This window comes from Drosophila persimilis, unplaced genomic scaffold (genome assembly GCF_003286085.1).
Source record: "Drosophila persimilis strain 14011-0111.01,24,50 unplaced genomic scaffold, DperRS2 tig00000000-arrow-pilon, whole genome shotgun sequence".
NCBI classification, from domain to species: domain Eukaryota; kingdom Metazoa; phylum Arthropoda; class Insecta; order Diptera; family Drosophilidae; genus Drosophila; species Drosophila persimilis.
This window is the reverse complement of record NW_020825288.1, coordinates 12,629,175-12,647,142: the sequence shown is the minus strand read 5'-3', so window position 1 is coordinate 12,647,142 and position 17,968 is coordinate 12,629,175. Positions and strand designations below refer to the sequence as shown.

The window sequence follows — 17,968 nt, the reverse complement described above, 5'->3', positions numbered from 1 at the left end:
GACATAGCACATTTAATATTTCTTTAGTGAGGCTTTTTTGTTTTCATATTTCCTGAACATCGATCTCTCCTGGCCGACGACTACAAATCCCCCGAAATATTTACTTTACAGTCAGCAGGTCAGTCATTCACGCAGTTTGGCATCAAAATATTCAAAAATCGACACATAAATTTCTTAAACAATATTTCTAAAAGCAGGTATGAAGCTGTCGATTCGTACACTCGACCAGCGCGTTATCACCCTTGAGATGGACGAGGGGCAGAACGTGTTGGCCCTGAAAAAGAGGCTGGTCAGCATGCCGGGGATATCCCAGTCAGTGGACAGTCTACAACTGATCTACGGGGGACGCATCATGGAGGATGGATTGCCACTCAGCGAGTACAAGATTGCTGAGGACAAATTTCTGGTGATGATGGGCAAGCAGAAGGTCCAACAGGTGACAAAGGTTGAACTGGAGAAGAAACCCAAAGAGACGGCTTCTGCTGCAACAGGTGCTGGAAGTGCGACATCAGGGGATACAGGTGCTGAAACTTATGCTACAGGAGGAGGGAATCCGACGTCCTCGGTGGCACCAAACGAAGAAATGGTCCAGCGTCTGATGGGCATGGGCTACGAGGAAATGCCAGTGCGCGCCGCTCTAAGTGCCAGCTTCAATCATCCGGAGCTTGCCATCGAGTATCTGATCGCGCAAATTCCATCAGAGGCCGCCAGTGGAACTGCATCGCCCGTCAGTGTTAGTCCCTCGGTGGCCGAAATGGCCGTGAATCTGGCACCTCTGATGTCCGATCCACGGTTTGCACAGGTGCGCGAAATGATACTCCAGAATCCTGATCAGCTGGAGGCAATTCTTGGTCAGATGAGCGGGTCAAATCCAGAAGTGTTTGAGGCTTTACGCAACCACCATGGAGAGTTCGTTGACTTGCTGAACTATGACCTAAGCGTCCTAAGCGACGATGACGAGTTCCCACAACAGGCTGACAGCGCGCAGCAGACGCCACTAACTGCCGCAGAGGCGGCTGCCGTGGATCGTTTGACGGCATTGGGCTTCCAGCACGACCTGGCCGTACAGGTCTACTTGGCCTGCAACAAGAATGAAGAGCTGGCGGCCGATGTACTCTTCCGCCAGTCCGAAGAGGATCAGTGATCGTTCCGCTCTCCTTGTTCTCCTCTGCTCTTTCTCTCATCTATTGTGGCGTGGCGTTGAATCGATCATCGACGAATAAACAGACCTGGGGGCTATAGTGGTGCATATAGATGCCATAAGAACATAACCTAACAATCGCATCGGCCAATGGGCCAAAGAGGGAGATGTGCGTGTGTGTTGTTGGCCTAATTTGTGGGAGATGCCACTTACGATTCATATTGTTTGGTTGCAACCTTTTCCATGCTCATCTTTGATGATTTGGGGGGCTCTGGGGCTGGGGCTGGTGGCACTAGTATTGCTGCGATATTGCTGGTATTTCTCCTGGCTTTGGAATCTGTGGATCTTGCTGCTGGGTCTGCTGCTGCTCCGGTGGCGCTGTTGCTTGGATGATGATGTTAATGCTGCTGCTTCTAATGCTATTGTGTGGATCCTCTGCCTCCTCTGCTACTGTGACGGTTTTGGCCTTTTCGTTTAAATTGTAGTTGTACTTGATTTTAGCGTAGCTTCCTCTTCCACTGACGGATTCTTCTTTCAAAATTGTAGCTCCTTTGCTGCGTGAAATAGTAGAGCGAGCGTGTGTATGTGTATGTGTGTGTGTGTGTGTGTGCGTATGTGATGGATGATTCTACCTTCCACACACCACAAAAATACGTCTATCGTCTGTCGCCTAGGTGCCTGGGGGGCCGCCGCTTTGAGTGGGGAACTATCACTATTCCGTTGTAAACAATTGCAAATGAGTTTGTCCGCCAATCGTGAATTTCATGGATTTTTCTTGTTTTTTATCTGATTCGTTTTGGTTAAAGCGCTGCAGTTTTGACGTTTCTTTTTGTACACAACATGCGTCCAATTACGTTCCACTTGCGGTCCACCTTCCACGCGGCGCTGACCCTCAGAAAAATACCGAAATATACCGTAAATATACCGATAAAAAAAACAACTTTTTCTTAATAATAACAAAACAGTGTTTTTATTTATTAATTATTTAAATTAGTGACAAATCAGATAAGAAATAAAAATAATTTATTCGATAACAATGATAACGTCAAAGCTTGACAACCTGGGTGACCGTTTCGGTATTTTTAATACTTTTCGGTATTTGTTTAGGTAAAAATTGAACGGACGGTATATTTACGGTATATAAATAAAAATAGTTTATTCGATAACAATTAAACCGTGAGTAAAGAATAATAAGCAAAGTAAAATAGCCACAGAAAAACACTTAAAAATTCTTATTAATAACTGTATGTTTAATAAACAAATATACATACACGTAAAATATGGGAAAACATTGAAATGGGCTGTGAAACTATCGATAATTCGTCGAAAGAAAAAGAAGAAGAATACCCTATATTTTGGTGGGCAATTCCGTTCAAACATGAATTTTGGAGTCTATTAAAGGTGCTCAGGAAATTGGCAATAATTCGGAGTGTTTGTTCTATATGCTTTTCTCGGGAAAACTAATATATAATAGCATACAAATCGAAAAGCAATTATCTCGTGAACAATATAGCCCAAAATAGTGCACGTGACTATTAGCAGGGTATCGACGTTCGAGTGCTGTCAAATCTCTTTTCGTTTTGTTTACATCTTACGGCCTTACAAAAATGGGTAAAAGCGAGAAGAAATCAAAGAAAAAGCACAAGGAGAAGCGCAAGGAGCACAAGGAGAAGCACAAGTCTAGGAAATCTAAAAAGCACACCAAGCAAAAGGACGCAACTCCGCCGCCCCAAGCGCCGCCGCCACCTCCACCGCCGGACATTAGCAGCGATGAAGACTTTGCCATACCAATAGGTCCGTATTCCCCATCGTAACACTAAGGTTCTTGTATATTACGTGTGTGTCTTGTTTGAATATCCCCACCAAAAAATTTAAGCACTGATGAACAGCAAATCCCATGCGCCCGAGACACCGGAGGAATACCAGCGCCGTCAGAGTCAGATACGTCGCGAAGTGGATCCCGTGACCGGTCGCATACGCCTCATCAAGGGCGACAGTGAGGTGCTGGAGGAAATCGTGAGTAAAGAGCGCCACACGGACATCAATAAAAAGGCCACACGTGGCGATGGCGAGTACTACGAATCCCGATCTCTCGACGCGGCTCGTCGCAAAAAATAATGACCAAAGTAAAACAGTACAGAAAAACCCTTAAGAATTAGTATTAATTAATAACTGTCAGTTTAATAAACAAATGCTAGCTCGGAGACTATTTATATACACGTGAAATATGCAAAAACATTTCTTTGGGGGAGGGGAGCCCTAGTACAACTGATGGAAGAATGTGGTGCTGCCATCCTGCCAGGCGGGGTCATCGCTAACCTTGGCACGGCACATGGGGCACGTTTGCTCGCGCTTGAACCACGTTTGCACGCACTCATCACAGAAAATATGTCCACACTCTAGGATTATGGGCGTGTTGAACGTATCATGGCAGATGGGGCAGACAGAGCCCGCGGCATCTAGTTCCTCTTTAGTGGGCGGACGCTCAGAGTCCTACAAGGAACAAAACATAATGATAAGATATGGGAAAAGCTTTGACGAATATGGGATCCAACGTACAATATTCCGTCTGAAGGTAACAACTGATTTGTGTAACGATTTGGCACGCTCCACAAGCTCAAAGATCTTTGCTCCCAGGTATAATGCGGAGAAGAGGCCGCCCGAAACCACCTCCAGGCCCGAATATGACTCGTAGAGGAACATGAACCACTGTGTGATGGGTGTTAGGGCTCGATAAAACTGTGAGATGTATTCCACCAGGACATAAAGTCGGGCCTGAATAAGAAGAGTCACAAGAGGTTATAAGATAGAGAATGGGGAATCTATAGGACTCCACGCTTACCCTCACTTTGAAGCGCATCACATGATTGGGCAGCATGGTGATGGCCAGTTTGATGAGCATCGTGAGCAGCTTGATGATGAGATCACTGACGGCTATGTAGTACAGCAGCATTCCCAGCGGTATGACCTTCTCGGATTCATACGTGTCCGTGGTAACGACCGCCTTGAGCGTCTCCGAGGACGAGGTCGTTGGATTTGCAGACAGCGGACCAAAATTGGGGACTGTCCCCGGCTCTGTCTTATAGGGTATGGCGTAGGTGAAATATTTCCTTGGCGGCGGCACAATTAGACCAAACGGATCCGGCGCCGATGTGGCCAGAAACAAACGCACCGTGACCACTATCGTAATGAGACAAACGTCACGCAGCATCGAAGAGTACTTCTTTTGTGCCAGGCGGGACACCTGATTCCGCACCGATCGATTGACATTGTACATCACAGTCTGCAGCACCAGAAGATCCACAATGCCCAGCAAATGATCGTGTATGAATTTGATTAGGAGTATAAAGATGAGAGGCATATACCGGACGAAATGGCTGAGGATCTGCACGACCATGTCGTCGGAAATAAGCTGCTCATCCTCCCCCTGGTGTTCGGGGGGCTCTGCCTGGCCATTGCCACCGCCGCCATTCGCTACTGCAGCCGCATCTCCAGCTCCAGCCAATGGTCCTCCGCTAAGATTGCCATCGCCAAGATCTAAATTCGCATTGTGTTCATCCTCGCTCTCCTCGTAGGCTGACGGATTGCTGTGCAGCTCCATGACGCTGGCATTGTGTCGCGCACCCGCGAGGCTGTGACGCATTTCGCCCTCGCGCAATGAAATACTGCGTCCCATAATGGCACTGGCACTGCTCGTGGCATTAAGTCCGTGCCCTACTCGACCGATCCTTAGGGGAGAAGTGCCCACAACTTCGGCATTTGGCTGCTGATTGCTCAGAAGAATGTGAGCATTGTCCACAGGTGATGACGCAGGTGGCGGATTTCCAGATGCCGCTGCTGCTGCTGCTGGCTGGTACCGGAAGTTGGAATGTGTGATAAAGGAGCGCAGCGCCTCAGTCGATGGGGCCGTGGACAAGGAGAAGACATCATTCAGATTTACACGCCAGAAACCAAGTTGTCGTACGCCAGCGGGCGAGCCGGATGCAGGTCCAGGCAATGGCCCGCCGCTCGGGCTGGGCAGTGGCTCCTCCAGGCTGTTGTTGGCACCCATGCTGCGGGACTGCTGTAGGCGACGATTCATTTGTGTGGCCACACGGACGGGTGAGCTGACGGTCGGTGTGTAGGAGCGCTGACGGGCCAGGAATGAGGATAGAATGTTTCCGTGTCGCGGGCCAGCGCTAAGGCTGCTGCTGCGACCTGTTGGTGGATTGTGGCCAATGGAATCCAGACCGGAACCCATACCACCCGTCCCACTGCCGCCCGTCGTCGTAGAGGTCATCGACGGTGCTGCTGGCAGCAGATACTCGCTCTCCGCTGTTGTTGAGTCATTGTCGTCGCTTTCAATGTGTATGGAGACGTTGGACAGATTGTTGTCCGCCTGGGCAGGACGATACCCAGCGCCACCGCCGCCTGACGGGTCCTTCGGGCCGTTTTTCATTGTTTTACGTGTGGATTTTATTGTTGTTCTTCTTTTCGGAATTATCGATATGATATATGGTCTGACCCTCAGAAATATACCTAAAGTATGCCAAAAATGTAAAAACATACCGTTAAATACTGACGAATTATTTGTATTCAAGTTGCATCATATTCCTTGTTTTTGATATTCGGTTGCATATTACTAGCTAGCTAAGACCCTCAGCTCTGAACTCATAATTGAATCTGATTAATAAATCAATTTCCTACAACACTAGCATTTTTTAAATACCCCTTTTTATTGGATTTGATTGTAAACTAAGTATCACCATGAGTCTGGGCCATGCAAATTTAATGTTGTTAAGAAAACTTGAAAATATTGTATAGGAGGTATCTATACAGGTATCAACTAAATTTGTTGGTTGCAAATATCCTACCAAAAGCCTACCGATACTATCGACTGTTGCGCGCCAAATGGAAATTGTTTGAAAGCTAATCAGTTACAAGGATGTTAAAGCTAATTTAATAGACTGATGACATTGCTTGAATATAAATATTATATAAAAATACCTTCAACTCAATTTCGACGTCAAAAAATAGAAAACAGTTAATAATGTACCGTAAATGGTCAATATCTTCCAATATCAATAGCACTTAGAGATGACACTTTTATGGTTGTCAAAACTTTCGCAAATTATCCAGAAATTTCAACAGGATCTTGATAAGAAATTAGCGGTTAGCTTTCAAATTTAAATTTGAAAATGAAATCAAATTTCCTTTGAGGGATAGATCTGTTCGAAGAACTATGAACTACCATGCTTGAGCTAACCGCTTGAATAAGCAAAAGCGTGCATTATAATTATGCAAATTTGTAATTTCTGTTATTTCACCCTCTCTTTCGCTGCCCACCATTTATAAGGAAGCAAATGACTCTGTTACCACTAACCACAAACAAAACTGACCTAAAGCCGTTGCCAGGTAACCGAAAAGAAGGCCAAAACATCAACAAAAACGTGACCAAAACCACCACCACTGACAAGGACACACGCTTCCATGAGTATATCCTTTGGAAGCGGTCAGTTCTATTCGATTTTCAGTGAAACAAAGAAGTGCGTTGCAAAGCGGCGAAGTGGCAAAGAAAACTGCCAAATGGTGGAAAAACAGAAACAAATGAAAAAATAAGTCAAATGGGTAATTAAAATATAAATATGATTTATTGTACAAATCTAACGAACTATAAGTGTATATATTAAATATGTACATATGTACATATATACGGGTACATGTTTTTTTGTTTGTAACTCTACGAGTATTAAGTCCTAAGCCTAATCTTCATTTGATGGATGTTGAACCCCATTTGATGCGTGCGCGCGCGTTTCAAGTCAACAAAAAAGTAAAAAAATGCAAAAAATATATATACAAATATATATTTTTATTATTGATCAGTCTGTGTAATCTCTCTCTCTCGCTCTCGCGGTTCCATTCCCCACCCCTCCCCTCCCCCCAACCGCATCCGGCTGCAGTGGCTCCCCATCCCCCATCCCCCATTGGTGGGCCGTCGTTCAATGAACCGGCACCGTGATGCGGGGCGATAAACTTTTGGTTGTGGCGCGATCGCGATTCCGGCGCTGCAAAAACAGCTTGACGGACTCGAGCGGCAGCTGGAAGTGATAGTAGGCGCAATATGGCAACGGATCCCAGTAGGCAAACAATGCCTCCCGCTTGTCCAGCGCCGTCGTCGAAGTGCTACGCTCCAGCGACGACCAGCTCCAGTTGGTCAGATCGTCCTCGGGCAGGCCCCGCCGATGGATGCACTTCATGGCCTGGCACAGGAGCTGGGCATGCGAACGATTGTGGCAGATGTAGGGCAGGGCCACGCCCAGCCTGGTGCCCAGCGGCACAAACTGTCCGCCATGGGTGGGGGACTTCACCAGCCGAAAGCTAATGTGTCCATTGATGCTGCGCTGGAAGCGCACCTTGGCAAAGAACGAGTGCAGCCAGATCTCGATCTGGGTCTCATCGTCGCGCCGGCAGGGCACCAGATTCTTGGTGTGATGCTCCACCCGGCAGCTCACGTTGGCCACCACACGTGAGTCCTTGACGGTGGTGCAGGTCACATAGTGATGATAGCCGGGCTGATCTCTGACCACCAGCCAGGGCTGCCGATCGCTTATCTCGTGCTGGCTGAACTTTAGCTCCGCCCTGCGATTGGGCAGAATGTACTTGTGCCGCTCCAGCACCCCCTGCATCCCGGCGGCCATCAGGATGTTCCGATAGCTGCCCACAAATCCGCTCTCGTAGATCTGCTGCAGCTGCCGCGGAGCCGTAAGAACCACATGGGCCGGCAGTGGCATCTGCTGGGCCTCGCAGCGCTGGTAGAGCTGCAGGCAATCGTCCAGCTGCTGGGTCTCCTGTACGCTGGGCACAAAGCTGGCGCAGCCGAGCACCTCCAGGTGGGGCTTGGCCAGAGCATCGTAGTAGGCGGGACTGGTGGCGCACACTGGCACATAGACGGCCGGACGCTCCTTCTTCACAATGTGGCACAGAGCGGCAATGTACTGGTCCGCATTGCTGCTGGTGGGTCGAGGCACCACATAGAACTTGTCCACGGCCGTGGAGAAGCGGGCCAGTCCGAAGAGTCCCTCGAACTCAAAGACCACAACGCGGGCACCAGATCCGTAGAAGTTTCGGGCCAAATGCAGGGTCTGAATGGTGCTGCCACAGCTCAGGAGTATCGTTCGCTGTCGCTGCGGCGTGGCCACATCCTCGTCGCCGCTGAGCAGCCACTTGACCATGGCAATGGGCACTCTCAGGAGTTTCCAGAAGATCCAAAGCAGAGCCGATAGCCAGAAACTGGGCGCCGCTATGGACAGTGGGATGTAGAGGATGTAGCGGAGCAGCGTCAGCAGGACTCGCATCAGCAGCTGGGGCCCAAAGAGCAGCATGCGAGTGCCTAGTGGACGCTCCTGGGATTGTTGGAATTGGGATTGGGAGTGGCTGCGCAGCAGACTACCATCGGCGGTGCGCTGGCGCCGCAGGGCCACAAAATGCTTGTGGGGTGCAGCGGCAGCGGCAGCGGCAGCGGCACCATCCTCATCCTCCGACTCGTCTTGGCTGGGATGCTCCGGTATGAGGTCCAGGGAATTGATGCGACGAAACTTGGAGCGATTCACCTGACGCAATTGCCGGGCGTGCTCCTGCCGCAACAGCAGATCGTCCAGGGTCTGGGACATCTCTTTGCTTCACAAACACACTTCGCCACACACTCACACTTCTGACACACTCTGACACCTGACTCACGGGACAGCGGACAGACAGAGACTCCGTGTAATCTTCAAGCGTTCAACTATTCAATCTTTCGCGCTTCGCTCTGGACTGCTTCGGTACTGTTGCTGGCGAAATTCGAAATGTGACTAAAGCGCGTTTCAAATAGGAGCTATACTTTAAAGCTAAGATGCACGGCTCGCCATCGCATCGCATCGTATTAATGATAACCAACCATCCCCCCACAACGACGACGTACGGGCGTACAGTCGTACAGGCGTACAGACGACCCAGAGACACATGTCCGAACTAATGGGCATTGCCTATACCTATGCACTGGCAGAAAACTTTAAAAAAACGCAACCACTTTTTGATGCCTGATTGATTATCTTCAGGTGGGTCTTTATCGGGCTCTGATTAGTTTATTGCAGTTCCATCGATTACTAAATCTGTTTCTTAATAGTTTCTAAGGTAATTTCTATTGCGCAAAAATGTCTTGTGCATGTACTATACGTATATAGAATCTAGAAAAATCTTATCAGTGTAGGGTGCCTCTTAGGAACCAAAATGGCTACATGGAAGTGTGTTTAGAAAGCTTTAAGTACCCTTGTAAGTGATTGAGTATAGATTTGTGCAGTTAGGGTTGATTTCTGCAGGATTTAAAAAATGTTACATGTATATTTTTTTTAAATTTTTCTTTAGAGGTTAGCTTGCTTTTTTCCCACATAACTTGAATATGCTAAATCTTGATTTGAAGAACTTTATCAGCCGTCATTAAACGGTTTTACACAACTTTGTATCTTGAGCTTAAGGACTGGGTATTATAAAGTTTTAAAATGAAAAGTTGATCATTTTTTAAGGCTATTTTCAACGAAGTATTGAATTTAAAAACTTGTTGTTTTATTTTTTATGTGTTTTTTAACGATGCCTAATTAACGTACCAATGCGAATTGAATATTTTATTTCAATTCAATAAAATATTAATCATTCTCTCAGTGTACTAATTAGCTACCACATACTCGTACAGCACACACGAATGATCAGACAATGCTTTAAATGTGTGTGTGTGGACAGACGATGATGATGATATGTTTACCCAAGTATTAAAGCTATTGTCGCCACCGCCACCACTATAGAGGCAGAGAGGCCTCAGATTCCCATCCGTCCGTCTGTGATCTTTGATGATCGCTGGTGTATAAATCATCCCGGTTGCCGTGGGGCGCAACATTTGTTGATTGCAGATTGAAGGTTCGGGCGGGACGGGCGCCCCACTTGGGTGCACGTATGCCAGCCAACAAGAAGAACCATCTGCCCATCGATGGGAGCGTAGGAGCGCAGGAGCGTTGGAGCGATGGAGCCTCTCCTCTGGCCAATGCACATCCTCAACGAATCAGATTAGTGGCAAAAAGTGAACTTTGTTCTGTCTCTCGGAATACGTACTATATAAGGTACGAACGAGTGTGTTCAATCCCATTTACAGTCTTTACGGCTCTTGGCTTTCCGACTTGCCGCCGCCTGATAAGAGTCTGACTATGAACCCAACCAACACTCATTAAACAAGCAACGTCCGTCGCGACGGAGCGCAACAACAGAGGGAGGGCGAAACTTATGCTTCGAAGAAAAATAATCTCACACCTACACATAGTAGTCGATCGGTTCTGGTTCGGACCGTAGATTAAAAACTGAAAGTGATGGCAAACAAAACACCTTAATTGCTTGAAATGCATAACCAATCTAGTGGACTTTGAGAGTCTACTGCATCCTATATAGTGGATGTTGTTCTGGATTTCCATATCTATATTCTATATAGAATGTTCTATATATATTGTGTACCTGTCGTATTTGTTGGTAGTATCTCCTCAAGGTCGCCTTCTTAGGTTAAAGCCAACATACAGCTGATAACACAGCATTTAAATTTGAATTTTATTTATGTTTTTCTTTTTTGGTTGCTGCTGATCTTTTTGCCATTTCATTGTGTTTGGGCATTGGTTTGATTTGGTTTTTGCTTTTTGGGCTTTGGTTGCCATATAGAAATAGGAGATGCTTCAGATCTTTGTACAGATGCATGTGTATGCAGTTCTCTGATACGGGAATACGATGGCGATAACCTCCCGCATCCCCAGGCCACCAGACTCTGGGCTCAGCGAAATGGCATGCGGGCAGGCAGGCAGGCAGGCAGCTCTCCATCGCAATAGCATTCGAATTCGCATTCGCCGCAACCTGTGCCAGGAAACATTTTGACATTTGCATCTCTGTGGTCGCAAAAAAAAAAACACAAATCATGAAATGTTTCGTTCCGATTTGAGGATTACGTGGTGGGAGATAATACTCGTACAGGTGGCACATCTGTAAATTTCATAAGAAAACAACTGGACGGCCCTATAAAAAGTGTAAGGAAATGTTGAGAGAGAAAGTCGAACAAAGATGGGATGCCAATATGACTATATGGTTTCATTTTAAATATGACTTCTATGGAAAAGAAATCGATGATTTTAATTAACAGATGAATGTCAATAATATAAGTGAGTCATACACATTATTAGCAGGAATAGGAATAGTTGTAACATCTGAAAACGGAATAAAATATAGATAAGAAATGTTCCAAGATAATCTTGGAAAGATATAATAAGAAAACAAATCAAAAGATTCTATGTACTCAAGGAATTTCCACAAATATATTGACATGGTATGAGGAAATAGTTTAATGTAAATTAAAGATAAATTATTGCTACTAGTTAAATACATAAGCAAATTTTCCTTGGTGAAACTTATCATTTCTGTAGAAAAGAAAACGATAAAGATATGTAGTGCTTTCTGCCTTTAGCTGTAGACGCTTCTGCGTTTTTAGGAACGCTCCCTAGGCCAGGATCACACTATAATCAAATATCGCCATCCAGAATTCCACGACATCAGTCCAAGCAGCGGACATATCTGCAAAGACAGGTATGAGTTTCCGTTCCGTCTCTTACTCACACTCAGAATAGCTGGACGAAACCATGACGGTCAGATATTTGCTAATGACGCCAGCCCCGGCCTCTTCATTCTCGTCTGCTCGTCTTAGTCCCTTAAATAATTGGCAGCACTGAAAAAGTCGCTAAAAAGGCGACATCGCAAAAAGTCTCCTTTCAAACACACAATTGTAACCAACACTGAAAACAGTGCTTCCATGCTACGTAAAGTTGGATGCGCTTGACTTCTTCGATTATTATTAGTATTATTTGTAGTTCAGAAGGGTTAGAAAATTTAGATGCGTTGCTTCATTCGTGAATATATTTTTCTAAAGAGTTTTGAATATTACATGGAAAATTCATTATTCATGACGATTTTCATGTCCATGGGTTCTTCTATTCCCGTCTATACCCACCCCGAATATATAAACTTTGTTTTAATGATGATTTTATATCAAAAAGTACTTTAATCAATTATTTGCAATAAGTATTTGTATAGAAAAGTGTGCTTATTATTTTTGACACCAATAATTCCTTTTTACAATTCATCCTTGATCTTTGATATATTTTCATTTTCCTTTTTGATTGGGGTTAAAGATGGTCACAAGTTTTAGTGACTCTTTCTTGCTTTCCTGCAATTTCGAGTATTCTTTTGTCAGAATGTAGTTTTGGTGTTTTTTGCACATTAATTTTCCTTTATACCTATTCAATCTGGCTAGTGTCCTCCTGTCACTTGTCATTTGACACTGTCCTCTTGCTTCAACACCAAATGCTCTTTCGAGTGTATTATCAAAAAGTGCAAAGTCCCATGTTTGTCGGCAGCGAAATGGAAAATCTAGAGAGTTTCGGTGGCTGCCATTTTTAACGACCGTGCACTCTTCGTAAATTTTTATGTTTTCTGAAGTTCTTTTTGTATTGCTAGAGTCAGCAAGTCCCTAAATTACCTCTACATTCGATCTGCTTTTACTTTCCTCCCCAATTAATGTTTCATGTTTGCACAGGTTACCTGGTAGGGGTTTATCTGATAGTTATTCAATGGAAATAAATCAAATGAAAAAGGGTTAAGTGCATTGGCAGAGCCTCCAGCTCCGGCTCAATTTATTGCCCTGCTCATTGACTTATTAAACGCGGTTGGGCATGAACATGAATATGACCACCATAGGGACTTGCAACGTTGCCGCTCGTACACCCCATCTACCATGATCTAAGCGCTTTCCTTGGGCCCAACCGACCGCATTCGGAGTATGCTTTGAGGCACGATTTGCATTTGTTGCTCGCTGTCACGCCAAAAGCATAATTGTGAGTGGAGTTCCACTCTCTGGCGGCACCAGAGGCTTCCCTGCCGACTGGGGAGCGTGGCGCGCAATCAATCGCGGTTGTTGGGGGCAACCAGGAATTTGTTAATTCAATGTTTATTCTACCCCAAACCCTGCCTCTGGGAGCTATGCAAAACTGCAGTTTCGAGACGGAACAGAGACCCTAATGGTCGCAAGAGAAGCCATCCATCCTTCGCCTGTGTCTTTATGTAAGTTGGCACTGTATCGAGTCCTGTGTTGGCGCTCAGTTGGTTTAGTTCCTTGAATCCAGACAGTTCAGAGGGCGGTCCCTTCCACTTGGACGCATTGTTAGGCTCTGATTAACTTTCCCTCCGAAGGCGCATTAGTTGCGTATTTCCGCCTTTCGCGGAATTTGTGTCAATTGCCACCAAGGCAGAAGGAGGAGGAGGACCCCAAGGAATCCCACAGAAAGGGAAGCGGAACCCTTGGAGGCGCTCGCGATAGCTTGATGAGTACTCAATTGGCGCTCAATCAGTTAACAGCATTTTTGTGGTGCGCGTAAGGCACGTGTGCCTCGACAAAAACGTTTCGACTACCTTACCAGCCATTTGGAGCCCTTTTGGAAAAGTGTTTTAAAACTTGTGAAACGCTTAAAAGTGTGAAATACATATATCGGTGGAATACAAGTACCATATATCCATTGAGAAGTAAGTTTCAAAAGCCTGTGACTAATATTTGGGCTACTCATAAAGAAGTGACTGTAAAATGAAATAAAACAAGTTCTAGTTTAATTGAAAAAATATGTTTGTATTCCCAAGAGTCCAAGCTCAGTTTTGCTCAGAACATTTTGTGCGGCTACTGATTAAACTATTAAACTATAATTGACTTATTCAATAATATAGTTATATTGATAAGGCGGTTCAATTCCATGACAGGATCAATTTAATAGTTGATGCAGCTCTCGAAACTATAATTTTATATAACTGACAGCTCAAAATAATGCAAAAATACTAGGGAATTGGTACGAGTTTTATATCACTAATAAATAACGACTACAATATTCAAATAATTCGTCTAATTCTGTTTGGCTTCAGCGTTCACTTAGTTTTTCAGAGTATTGTAATTAAATTAATGCTAATGTTATTAGATTTCCAAAAATTTAAGGAAACATTAAGGCTCTTCTAATGTTTGAATGCTTGTAGTTATCTTAATATTTGATTACTAAACTCATGGGCTATTCAGCATAACGCTGAAAAGAAATAATACATACGAGTATTGTAAAAATTTTTAACTGGAGTTTTCTTTGTCTGTACAAACTGGATGGATATAATGATAATGTCTTCCTGTCTCTTGTCAATGTCCTCCCTCACCACCAAATGCTTATTTGAGTGTATTATCAGAAAACTCTGCTCAGTTGTGGCCTTCAGGATATTTTCAGTAGAACTTCCACCAGGAAAGTAAGACAAACTAATATGAAAACAATATGTAACGAGGATAACGAATGCATATAGAGTCCAAGGACCACACGAGGGCAACTCCAATGATCGGTACCCCAGGTCCTCGGGATTCTCGTAATACGTGCTTTGGCTGCACCATGAAGTGGCCTCAGCGATACCAACCGAGGGGTTCTGCTGCATAACGCGTGACAATTATACTAAACTGAATATTAAACGAATAGTTAATGTTATCTGGATGCAGCACCATGTTGACTTTGTGGTAGGCCTTTTGGATCTCCTGCAACGTTGCCTCAGGGCCCAAATTCAAGATCCTGAAGGGATTCAAGCTTTCTACCCTTCTCTCGAACTGGATTGGCACTCGCAGAATCCATGGCTGCCAAAAGGATGGTCCAAATCGAATGGACCTTTGACAGTCCAGTGTTCTTTTCCTAGCATCGTCACGGGATCGTGAATCAAGAATCTCTTTTTCCTATTTAACAATACAAAATTTAAACAAAATTCATTTGATAGACAATATCTAAAGACACAGTCATTCGAATATTTAAGATTAATTTGTAAAAAAAAAGCGATGCATTCCTTTTCTGATGTTTTTTCCCAGTAATAATCTCTACTATCTGTTCCATCGATTGAACATAAAGTCTTCCAGCTCCACTTATAAAAAAAGTAGGAATATATTTATGAACGATTCACGAGCTCCATTAAAATATAGCCATTATAGCCACTCGTGCAAGTATCTCTCTATCTTCGATTAGAACTAAAATAGAAAGTCCTGCCAATCTGTTCAGCGATTGCATGCCAAATCATAGTCGAAATGTTATTTTGTTTTTACTGTTTGCATAAATGTCATTGGTGGTACCGAGAGTAGGGTGGGGGTGGCATGGGGATGGAGATGGGGTCAGAGGGCACAGCATAAGAAGCTCAAAATTAGAAGACGCATTCGTGTCAAAAGAAGTTTCAACAACGAAGGAAATATTGTTTATTAAAATAAATACGAGGACACGGAATTATGATGCGACTCCTTAATGGGAGAACGAGGAGTGGGGGAGGTTGGCAGGGTCCTTGCAGGGGAGCGACAGTAAACACAAAACACTCGCTGTCCTGGTGACAGACGGTACAATGCGTGTCCTCAAGTGGATTTCAGAAATATCATTCGGATTGTATGGATCGTTCCATCATAATGAGGGGGGCCTGGGGGCTGGGTTCCTGGAACTTGTTTATTTGCGAGGAATCCTCGGCCGCCTCCTTTTTGGGGGCTGTCATGGTGACCCCTTTCCCGGGGTCTGGGAACATGGCAATGTGTGTGTGGCACGGCACGGCAGGGTCGTGGCTCATGGCTCATGGCTCGTGGCGCCCCGGAACAAGTTAATAAATCAATTTGGGGAAACTTATTGAGGCGCGAAAGTTTCGTTTGGGAAAAAGTTTTCCCCCTAATGCACACGCAACGCGAAACCGCAAAGCAATTTCTAACCGGAAAGGAATCCCAGAATTGAAATCAGTTTTCGCTCCCAATCCACAGATGCAGGCGTATCGCGATAACTTCAAGCAAACGCCCTGCCCATCGGCCGTCGACCTTCAGGCGGCGTCATCGTCGTCGGCCGCGGCACCACCCCCACATCCACCTTCCTCCAACGCCTCCACGCGCCTGCCCTTCTCGCGCCACCAGCGGGGGCGTGACCGAGACCCATCGGCCAGTGGCTCAGGCATCCTTACACCCAGAATGATGAGCCCCGGGCCCCAGCCCACAGCGGGGGCCGGAGAGTCCTCCACTGCGCTGCTGCGTCAGAACCAGGAGCTGCGGCAACGCCTGGCGGACGAATCGCACAGCTATCGGCGACGCCTGGACACCTACAAGCAGGCGCAGCACAATCAGGCGAATCTCGTGAGCCGCCTCCAGTCCAAGATCCAGCAGTACAGACAGCGATGCAGCGATCTGGAGGATCGCATGCACGAGACCATCAAGCCGACGATGGCGGCAGGACCCAAGCTGACGACAGGACCCACCACCAGTCAGGTCTTGGTGAGTATCGGATTGGAGGAAGCAACCTATAACCATCTAATTTGTATCCTTTGACAGTGCTCTACATCCTTGACCCTTGGCGGCCAGAACAGCCTGCCCTGCAGCTCCTCTCTGGACTCACCACCGCCCAGCTGCAGTCGGGACTATGGCCATGAGGACGGCACCAGCGAGCTCTGCCGGAAGTTGGAGGAGGAGCATCTACGCTGCGAGCAGATCCTGGCCCAGAACAATGCCTTGCGGCAGCAGCTGGAGGAGTCCAATCGCACGAACGAGGCGCTGACCAACGATCTGCAGAAGCTGACCAACGACTGGTCGGGGCTGAGGGACGAGCTGCTCATCAAGGAGGATGAGTTCAAGGAGGAGGAGCAGGCCTTCAAGGACTACTACAACAGCGAGCACAATCGCCTGCTGAAGATGTGGCGCGAGGTGGTGGCCGTGAAGCGCTCCTTCAAGGAAATGCAATCGGCCATGAAGCAGGAGGTGGCCAAGATGGGCCAGGAGATTAGCTGCGTGGGCAAGGACATCAATGGGTGCACTGCCTCGGTGGCCTTCACCCAGCAGCAGGCCAAGCGGGCGGCCGACGAGGAGATAAAGCAGTCCCATCGCATCAGCGACGAACTGCAGCATCAGCTGGCCACTCTCAAGGTCCAGTACGAGAGTGCGCGGCACGAGATCATGGAGCGTGATCAGCGGCTGCTCGAGCTGATGAATCAGCTGAAGAAGCTGGAGGATCGGTGCGGCCAGGCCGAGTCCCAGGCGGCGCTGGCCAGCCGCTACAGCGACGAGATCGAGCGGCTGAACAATTCCATGCGCGAGATTGCGCAAGCCGTCGTTCAAGATGCCGAGAATGCGGATCGCGAGGCAGACGCTGAGGTCACCGGCGGGGCCATGCAGCACATGCATCTGACGCGTGATGCCGCCTCCGCGGCTGGCACCGGCACCGGTACCGGCACTGCCGGTGGCGGTGGCAAATCTCCGCGTCGCAATTCGACCCGAGCCTCCCAGGCCTTCGCCGAGGGCACCATCTCCGCCGTCCAGGCGGCCCTCCACAAGTACCAGCTGGCCCTCCACGACATCCAGGTGAAGTTCCAGCACACCAGCGAGACGCTGCGCTCCACCAAGTCCCAGCTGGACACCAGCGAGGGCACCAAGCAGCTCCTAACCACCAAGATGCAGCAGCTCACCGAGAAGCTGGACTCGAGCAACTCCAAGCTCTCGGAGCTCCTGCAGGAGCGTGACAGCCTCCAGAAGAGCCTCGACGATGTCCGCACCCAGAAACAGCAGTCGGAGATGGGACGCGCTGATATCAATAACGCGGTGAGTGGGTGTCAGAGCCACAGATAGTCACAGTCGGATGAGAGATAACTCGAAAAGTCTGATCTCAGATCAACCCATAGATTCTACAAATGTTTCCAAGTGAAATTTCTGTTGATCTATATTTTTTACAC

At 46.7% G+C, this 17,968-nt stretch overlaps 5 protein-coding genes across 6 annotated transcripts in view; 2 read left to right on the top strand and 3 right to left on the bottom strand.

The window, feature by feature from the left end:
* Positions 1-1,944, bottom strand: part of LOC6588457 (eukaryotic translation initiation factor 4E type 2) — a 54,504-nt gene extending 52,560 nt beyond the window's left edge. Inside the window, exons 1-2 of one of the 2 annotated variants that reach the window (XM_026995167.1) lie at positions 1,774-1,944; positions 1,355-1,695 (exon numbers count right to left, since the gene is read on the bottom strand). In XM_026995167.1, coding sequence (XP_026850968.1) covers positions 1,355-1,392 — 38 coding nt within the window. In that variant the 5' untranslated portion in view covers positions 1,393-1,695; positions 1,774-1,944. Of the gene's footprint in view, positions 1-1,354 lie in introns of both variants that reach the window. The other variant, XM_002013417.2, reaches the window with a different exon arrangement.
* LOC6588488 (UV excision repair protein RAD23 homolog A) lies at positions 51-1,271 on the top strand. Its single transcript, XM_002013415.2, has one exon. It carries the CDS (start codon positions 200-202, stop codon positions 1,142-1,144), a length of 945 nt encoding a protein of 314 aa, XP_002013451.1. The 5' UTR covers positions 51-199; the 3' UTR covers positions 1,145-1,271.
* Positions 1,945-2,487: 543 nt separating the features above from the next.
* LOC6587838 (ADP-ribosylation factor-like protein 6-interacting protein 4) lies at positions 2,488-3,354 on the top strand. Its single transcript, XM_002013413.2, has 2 exons — positions 2,488-2,935; positions 3,018-3,354. The coding sequence occupies exons 1-2, from the start codon at positions 2,749-2,751 to the stop codon at positions 3,257-3,259; spliced, it is 429 nt and encodes a 142-aa protein (XP_002013449.1). The 5' UTR covers positions 2,488-2,748; the 3' UTR covers positions 3,260-3,354.
* Positions 3,297-5,601, bottom strand: LOC6588179. The gene is made up of 3 exons (XM_026995016.1): positions 3,984-5,601; positions 3,701-3,916; positions 3,297-3,634 (listed from the first exon to the last, which is right to left on the bottom strand). The coding sequence occupies exons 1-3, from the start codon at positions 5,577-5,579 to the stop codon at positions 3,401-3,403; spliced, it is 2,046 nt and encodes a 681-aa protein (XP_026850817.1). The 5' UTR covers positions 5,580-5,601; the 3' UTR covers positions 3,297-3,400.
* Positions 5,602-7,063: 1,462 nt separating this feature from the next.
* Positions 7,064-9,078, bottom strand: LOC6588043. The gene has a single exon (XM_002013411.2). The coding sequence runs from the start codon at positions 8,788-8,790 to the stop codon at positions 7,120-7,122; it is 1,671 nt and encodes a 556-aa protein (XP_002013447.2). The 5' UTR covers positions 8,791-9,078; the 3' UTR covers positions 7,064-7,119.
* Positions 9,079-17,968: the final 8,890 nt, after the last annotated feature.